The sequence below is a fragment of the Diabrotica virgifera genome, chromosome 1 (assembly GCF_917563875.1).
Source record: "Diabrotica virgifera virgifera chromosome 1, PGI_DIABVI_V3a".
Classification (NCBI taxonomy): Eukaryota; Metazoa; Arthropoda; class Insecta; order Coleoptera; family Chrysomelidae; genus Diabrotica; species Diabrotica virgifera.
Window position 1 is genome coordinate 212,835,757 of NC_065443.1, and position 9,364 is coordinate 212,845,120.

The window sequence follows — 9,364 nt, forward strand, 5'->3', positions numbered from 1 at the left end:
AGTGCATAAAGAAGCATAAAAAATTTAATTCTTAATAGAACTTGTTTATCTTTCTTTCCGTACTCTACTGTAGTGTAAGAGACACTCAGGCTGAGTACAAAATTAAACATGGAAGACCAACGAATGTCTTCTAATTGTTTACCACTCAAGTGGTTAGCGTACAAAGGTACCATATACTTTGATGGTCATGAACGAAAACAATCTAATTATATGTGTTTTGTGCTTTGCGCTATACGAAATGTGTAAAAGATTTAAATCTTATCGTAAAAGCTTACTATCGCTTTGATGTATTAAAAAGCCAGCACATATATTATGGTGTAAATTGCTCATCCTTCCGTGTTTGAATTGATAATTAACAGAGTAGATAGGCAAAGCGGTTTCTGGCGCAACCCCTAAATCGCAACCCTTAAATATTAATAAATGCCAAACGGCTTAACGTAGGATGACGTGTGACGTATCGTTGGAAAGGGGATGAAAAAGGGGGTTGAACTCAGTATGTGGCGTGCGCATCGGAATATGCCAAAAGGGCATTACGTCATATCTTCTTTTCTATTGGTCCGATTTTGACGTAAGAGGGCTCGTCGGAACGGGGAGGGGGTAACGAACACATAAAAAAGATGGCGGCAGTGCCAAAACGGCATTACAGCATATCTTCTTTTCTATTGGTCTGATTTTGACGTAAGAGGGCTCGTCGGAACGGGGAGGGGGTAACGAACACATAAAAAAGATGGCGGCAGTGCCAAAAGGGCATTACAGCATATCTTTGTTGCTATTGGTCCGATTATGACGTATGGAGTGTCAAATGAAAGCGGCGGCGACACAGAAGCCAACTGTCAATTCTTCTTCTGTCAACGTTCAATATTAACTGTCAATTCTTCTTCTTTTCCGTATAGTGCCTAACAGAACGTGACATTTGACGTATGACGTGACAAACGAAATAAATAAGAAGAAGAATTGACAGCATCATGACAAACTAAAAGAAGAGGAAGAATTGACAGCAACATGACAAACTGAAAAGAAGAAGTTGACATGACAAACGAAAAGAAGAAGAATTGACAGCAACATGACAACTAACAGAAGAAGTGACAATGGCTTAACAAAATGAAGAAGAATTGACAAACCGGAAAGAAGAAGAAGAATTGACGGCTGCGGAAAAGAAAAAGAGTTGACATGACAAACGAAAAGAAGAAGAAGAATTGACAGCAACATGACAACTAAAAGAAGAAGTGACAATGTCTTAACAAAATGAAGAAGAATTGACAAACCGGAAAGAAGAAGAATTGACGGCTGCGGAAAAGAAGAAGAAGAAGAAGGTGACGTGACAAACGAAAAGAAGAAGTGACGATGGCTCGACCCAAAGTAGAATTAACAAACCGAAAAGAAGAAGAATTGATAGCAACAAGACAAACGAAAAGAAGAAGAAGAAGTAACAATGGCACAGCACAATGAAGAATTGACAAACCGGAAAACAGAAGAAGAAGTGACACACCGAAAAGAAGAAGAATTGACAGATGGCTTGACACAAAGAAGAAGAAGAAATTAAATACGAGTTTATTATTCATAAAATTCACATCTAATACTAAGTATTAAATAGAATTTCATTAGTCACACAAAACGAATGTGTCAGCGGAAGCAAGGCACATTCCCAATCTCATATTACACCTGTAACATGATATTGCAATAGTAAGAATGTAGGGCAATGACCGCAAAAAAGCAACGATTATATTTTTTGCAACATCGCCAGAAACACCTTGCAAATTTTACACGACTCGTTAAAACGGAAATTAAAACTGCAACTTATATAAATAATATTCACATGTCTAATATTGCATTTTAACCTGATATTGCAAAATAAATAAGAATGTATAATATGGCAATGACCGCAAAAAAAAAAGCATCAATTATATTTTTTAGTATACGATTTCATTATTATGACACAGCACATTCTACCCGACGCGTTAATAACGGAAATCAAAACCGCAAACTCTAGCAATAATATGCACATGCCGTTTCAAAGAATCCTGCAAGTACATACATGTAAATTTTAATGCGTCATCAGATTAACCTACTATATAAATAGAAATCGGGGGATAGCCAGTTCATTGAGTTTCCGACAGGCATAAAGTACACCAATTGTGTCCGAACCACAGTTTCTGAACGTGTCGCTAGTTAGTTCGCAGTGCAGTGATAAATACTGAATCAAGGTAAGCTATCTTTGTTGTTCATATTAAATATTTTTTTCTGTATGTATTTATTGTGTACTTGTGTTTCATGTCTTAAATATTTTTTAAATAAGTTCTTGTGCTAGTATTATGTACTTGTGGTTCTTTTATCTATGTTTAAAATAATTACGTGCAAAAAAAATTCACGTCTACTCTGCTTTAATAATTGTGGACTATTTCTATTTCTCTCTCCCCAATTTTCTTTTGCCGACCTTCTATATACTTGTGTTTCTTTTATCTATGTAGTTTTAAAATAATTACGTGCAAAGAATTTCCCTTCTCCTCTTCTTTAATAATTTGTGGATTACTGTTTTCTATTTCTCTGTGTTCCCAATTCTTTGTCGGTCTTCACAATTCACAATTTCTTATTTTTACACGATCACATTATTTTGTGAATGTAAATTATCGATTTTTGTTTTTTAATGTCTCTGTTTTTGTTACGTACTTCTGTGGATTTTGTTTTCTCTAAACTATTATTTATAGGAAAATAGTAAGATTTGTGCATGTTTTCTAGCAATTGTTTCTTATTGTTTTAGATGGATTTAACAAAAATAAATGCCGTTTCTTTGGTTGCAGACCGTAAACCAATAATTAAATTAAACGAACTACCAATAAACGAGCCACAAAAAGTAATAGACGCCAAGCTGGTGAAAAATAAATTTGGCCAAGTAGTTTTGCTGGAACTGGAGGAGAACGTTGTGTTCCTGCCAAATAGAGTCACAAACGTATATACTCCATTCATCTCTGACTTTGCAACTAAGAAGTATTCCATTATATTTCGAGGACTGATCGATACCGGATACCACCGCCCATCAGCAAAATTTGAGATAATAGACAACTAGCTATTAGAATAAAGGAAAAAGGGTAAGTGATCTTGTTCTTTCTTGTATCTTTTGTGTTTGAGTAGCCATGCAACATAAACAAGTGATCAAACAGTCTGATGATTTGCTTTACATTATTAAAACGCTTCGTAAAATAATGTTTGACAAATTCACTGATAGGGACCGTAAAGTGTGGACAAGACGTGTAAATAGTCAAATTTGGAGATGCAATAAAGTTATTAAAAACAATAAGCTACCCATTGGAACAGTTAGAAAATTGCAAACTAACATAGGTCATTTTAAGCATTTTAGACAAATTATTTTAAATTTCAATAATAAACATGTTGGGATGGGGTTTAGTTCAAAATTACGCAATAGAGTTAAATGGGAAAATGTTATGTCGTGTTTTGCCAGTCGAATTAAAACCGGTGTAATAGTAAATTTAACTCATAAGGACATTGGCCAATTTTTAGAGGATGCTTATACTGTTTTTAGCAACAAAATTAAAATTATTTTGAAAACACATAGAATACTTAAAGTCAATACTGCATTTTGCGGGGAGTTCATTAAAAAATCAAGTGATAGTGAAAGTGTAGATTTAAAATATTTTAATACGAAAAATGCTATTATAGATACATCGACCGATTTACATCTTTGGTTTCGTGAAAATGTTAAAGATAAAATTTATACAAAGCTGTCCGAATTTGCAGAAAAAGATTCAGGAGCCGCGCTGTCTAAAGTAATTTCATTAGAGGTTAATATTAATAGAGTGGACATAGGAAACGGTTCGTCCTTCATTGACTTGCCAAAAGAGATTAGTAATAAAAAGGCTTGTATCAATGTTCGTAATTTTGATCAAGCATGCTTTTATTGGTCAATAGTTAGTGCTTTGTATCCTGCTAACAAAGATGCTCAAAGAGTATCCAAATATCCACATTATTCTACTATTTTTCAAACGGACAAATTAGAAAGCCCAATGCCATTAAATCAAATTTCAAAATTCGAAAAACTAAACGCCATATCAGTCAATGTTTTCGTATTAGAATTAAATATAGTTAAGGACAAACAATTTTACGAAGTAGTACCTGCCAGACTGACACCAACAAAGTTGGAAAAGCATGTTAATTTGCTTCTTGTGCAAGATAAATATTTTCCAAAATTAAATGATTACGATGCTCCTCCAGAAGATGACGATCAGACGGAAATACGTTTTCATTATTGTTGGATTAAAGATTTGGGAAAATTAGTACAGTCACAAGTGAATAAGAGCAAAAGTAAAAAATATATTTGCGATCGTTGTTTAAACCACTTTAGCAGTGAAATCAAACTAGCAGAGCATGAAGAAATGTGTTCGGATATGAATAAATGCAAAATGACTGTTCCTAAATATGATCATGTGGGTTTTCGCAATTTTACGTACAAACAAACAACTCCGTTTATAGTTTATGCCGATTTTGAATGCCAATTACATAATTTTACGGATTCCAATGTCAAATTGAGTAAAACAGCAAAATATCAGAAACATGTACCTTTTAGTGCAGGTTATTATTTTAAATGTGCTTACGATGACAGTTTATCTTATTTTAAGAGCTATAGAGGTGAAAATTGCATGGAGTGGTTTGCAAAAGAAATGGCTGAAATTTCCAAATTTGTAAATTCCAAGTTGAAAACAATTATACCTATAGCCGAAAAGACTAATACAAATGGAGCGACTGTTTGTCATATTTGTGAGAAACGCTTTTTGGCTACAGATACAATTGTAGTAGATCACAACCATTTTACCGGAGAGGTACGTGGATTTGCACACCAAGCATGTAATTTGAACTTTAAAAAATTATTTGTTGTTCCCGTGGTTTTTCACAATTTTGGTGGTTACGATTCGCATTTTATGATTATTGATTTATGCAAACATGGGCACTTGAGTCTACTTCCAATTAATAAAGAAAAATATATTTCATTTACATTACACTCTGACGAACATCAAATTAAATTACGATTTATTGATTCACTAAGATTTATGGGAGCTTCACTCGACGAATTAGCATCAATTTTAGACACATCGGAAAAGAAGATTTTAAAACGAGAATTTAGTAATTTAGATGATGATACATTCAATTTGTTAACTTGTAAAGGAGTATTTTGTTACGATTATATCGATAGCGTGGAAAAATTAGATGAAACTTCTTTACCCAACATTAGGCATTTTTATAATAAGCTAAATAATGAATATATTAGTGAAGAGAAGTATGCTCATGCGCAGAATGTTTGGAATAAATTTAATTGTAAAAATTTGGGTGAATACAGCGATTTGTATTTGAAAACAGATATTCTGCTGCTGGCTGATGTGTTTGAGCAGTTTCGACAAAAATGTCGAGACACGTATAAACTAGATCCTGCTTGGTATTATACCATGCCAGGATACACGTGGGATTGTATGCTGAGATACACAAAATGTAAATTAGAATTGCTAAAAGATGTGGATATGATTTTGTTCATGGAAAAAGCCATAAGAGGCGGAATATCTGTTTGCAGCAACAGGTATTCGGAGGCCAACAACAAATACATGTCGACGTATGACCCCACACAACCCTCTAAATACATCATGTATTTAGACGTGAATAATCTGTATGGCTGGGCCATGAGTGAGGCTTTACCAATAGGAGGATTCAAATGGATTGAAGATGGTACCAAATTTGGTGTTGCATCAAAATCCACTAATCTTCCCGAAGGTCATATTGATATTATGTCAATACCAAATGATGCGAAAGAGGGCTATTTTTTCCAAGTTGACTTGGAGTATCCACGCGAATTGCATGATAAACACAAAGATTTTCCATTTGCTGCCGAACACCGCATTCCGCCCGGTTCAAAATTGCCAAAGTTAATACCAACCTTATATCACAAAACAAAATATATTATTCATTATAGAAATCTTAAACAGGCATTAGAGAACGGTTTAATTTTAACAAAGATACACAGAGTGTTGAAATTTAAACAATCTGCGTGGCTGCGACCATATATTGAGTTAAATACCAACTTACGAACAGCAGCCACAAGTAGCTTCGAAAAAAATCTCTTTAAATTAATGAATAATGCTGTGTTCGGTAAGACAATGGAGAACATAAGACGTCATCGTATCGTAAAATTATGTAAAAAATGGCATGGAAGGTACGGAGCTAAAAATTTGATTGCAAGTAGTCGATTTCATAGTCGAACGATCTTTCATGAGAATTTGGTGGCTATCGAACTGAAAAAATCAGAAGTATGCTTTAATAAACCCCTGTATATAGGCGCAGCAATCCTTGATATATCCAAATTATGTATGTACGATTTTCATTATAACTTTATGCTTCCAACGATGGGAGAAGAAAACTGTTCATTGCTGTACATGGACACAGACAGCTTTATTTATGAACTGCAATGTTCAGATGCATATAGAGAGGTTTTAAAAGCATATCCAAGCAAATTCGATACCTCCGACTACGCCGAAAATAACCCATATGACATAGAACGATTAAATAAAAAAATCCCTGGATTAATGAAGGATGAGGCAAATGGGAAAATAATTACACATTTTATTGGGCTAAGATCAAAAATGTACACATTTAAAATGCAAATAACAGACGTGGAGAGGGAAAAAGAAAGACAACGCCTGGAACGAAAACAACTAAACAAAGAGAGAATTGAAAGCGACGTAAGCAATTTGGGAATAACCAAAAAGGCAAAAGGAGTGAAATATAATGTCGTTCGAAATAAAATTACGTACGAAGACTATGAAAAATGTCTTAAAGAATTCAAAATTCAAAACGCAAGCCAAAGATGTATTCGGTCATATCAACATTCAGTATTTAGCATCGAACAATCCAAAACGGCTCTAAGTCCTTATGACGACAAGCGGTACTTAATACCAAAATCATTTAATACGCTTCCGTGGGGGCATTATAATACATAAAACGGCAGTGTCATCACTAAACATTTATTTGTTGTTGTTGTTGCAGAAATACAGCAAAAGAAAAGATGGTAACAACATTACGCACACAATCTATAAAAACTATTTGTGAAAATATCTTGAACATAACTGAATTTGTTGAGATGTCACCACTGCCGTGGAGCCTTACTGTAGAAATTTGTAATAATTATAGTATTTATCGCTTTCGAAAATTATATGAAACTGATTATTTGCATAAAATACAAATATGTGATCAAATAGATTTTGAACAAACAAAACGTGAAAACGAAGCAGAAAGAAATCATCTTTGTGAGTCAAATTATTATAAAGAGAAAGAACTTAATATGTATTGTGTTTGTTTTTCTGCATTTGTAGCAGATGCTATTGCTTTAAACTTTTGTTTTAGCTGTTTCAAACTTTTCCGAAACGTACTTAAATCAAAAAATAAATGTTATGGTTATGAACAGGTTCTTAATTGGAATGAATATCATGAATATGAAATAAAATATTTGTATGATTTAACAGATAATTGGTGTCAAAATTCGTTTGATCACGTCTTGTTTGATACAACTTGGTCCTTTCAATGTAGATGCTCAATGCATAAATAATTTTCTTCTTTTTGCGCAGTATATGGTTACTTAAAAAAAAAAGAAAAGATCACTTATCGCAAAGTTTTTGTAAATTGTATATAAAAAATATTATCCATTGTATAATGTAATTTTTATTAATAAAATTGTTTAATCTTAATTTTTGTTTGTTTTATTTATATTAGGTAAAAATAAAAGACAACATATTTATTAATATTATTTATTCACAACTATCCAAATCATTTACAACTTTATTGCTATAATACCATACATATTCATTCAAAGCTTGACTTAACAAAGTATCTGGAGAAATTTCACAAAACGCAGTTAAAGCGTGAAGTCGACTATATAAACTGTTACTCTTATGACAATTTTGCTGAATAAAGTATACAACATTTCTATAATACGAAAAAAACTGTAAATTGTCCAATAACGACACTCGTTGAGACACTAAATCAATGTTTGCTCTCAGGATCTGGCTTACATCATCTTCACATAAATAATATTCGATTCCGTGTTTCTCGATAGTCAGGAACTTTACATTTTCCATTACCAATTGTCTTAGTTTGCAGAAATCACCACACTCAAATTCGATTGGATCATACTCATCGGCATAGGTCGGCAAAGGTGGTATGAAAAATTCTTCCATAATTTGTATAAACATCTCAATTAGGGTAGTCCACTCGAATGTGTTTAAACTGATTCTTGTAAATTTACCATGTTGGTACAGAATAATGGATGGAGAAAACTGTCGAGCTGGAGATAGGCCAATTTTTATGTGAAAACATCCTATTGGATAGGTAGTTTCCAATAAATAATATGGTTCATCTTTGGCAGCTTCTTCATATTTTTCCAGTACTCGATCTAATTCAGCGTCGTAGATAATTGTCTCTTCACTTTCGTATCCGCTATCTTGAGAAGTCATAGTACTGCTGTTGCAACTGAATACACAAGTCGGTTGGAGAAACTCAAACTGAATGTGACGGATGGTTGCTGAGAGAATTTATACTTTTTCAATCCCCCACTCTTTGCGTGTAATTGTCAGCATTTTCTAAAAAATGTATGTCTACGCGGCGTATCGAAATATAGATCCTTAAACTACATCTGAACTAGTAATCCAGCTGTTGTGTTTGCTATCCAATCCTAACCATTTAACATACATTTTATTGCCTTTTCGTCTAAGTACTTTTTCAACCAAGTAAATGTCGGGATTTTTTGTTTTCTGTAATTCTTCTTCGTAAAACCCGCCGCTAATCGGTGTACCTTGCATGTCTTCGAGCAAATACGTTATAGGATTCGTTATCTTAACTTGTACAATTCTAAATAATTCTGTAGTCCAATTGGGCGTGTAGGCCTTTTCAAAGAAATGTTTTGCCTTTGATATACGTACAATGTCGCCAACTTTAAATCTCCGTGGACCGGCAATCTTTAAATGACTATAATTTTTGTTTAAAATGGCTTTTTCATTGGATTTGTTGACATGAGATGGCTTGTATCCTGTTTTACTGTGCTTTGTATTGTTGTATTCCTCAGTGACTGTAGGTAGTGCATCTAGCCATTTGTATGATCCATGTAAACTAAAATACTTGTACAACTTTGCTTTCAACGTTCTAATAACTCTTTCACAAATGGCAGCCTTCTTAACCGTGTATGTGCTGTAATGATTAATTTCGTGTTTTTTCATTAAATTTTGAAATTTTCTGTTGTAAAATTCGGTTCCCTGATCAGATTGTAGGTTTTTCGGAACTCTTTGAGTACGGGCGAGAATATCCGAAAATGCGCGAG

The 9,364-nt window shown here is 33.6% G+C and overlaps 1 protein-coding gene across 1 annotated transcript; it reads left to right on the forward strand.

Annotated features, from left to right (window-relative positions):
• Nucleotides 1-380: 380 nt before the first annotated feature.
• LOC126892790 (uncharacterized) lies at nt 381-6,995 on the forward strand. The gene is made up of 2 exons (XM_050662520.1): nt 381-2,204; nt 2,759-6,995. The coding sequence occupies exon 2, from the start codon at nt 3,132-3,134 to the stop codon at nt 6,993-6,995; it is 3,864 nt and encodes a 1,287-aa protein (XP_050518477.1). The 5' UTR covers nt 381-2,204; nt 2,759-3,131.
• Nucleotides 6,996-9,364: the final 2,369 nt, after the last annotated feature.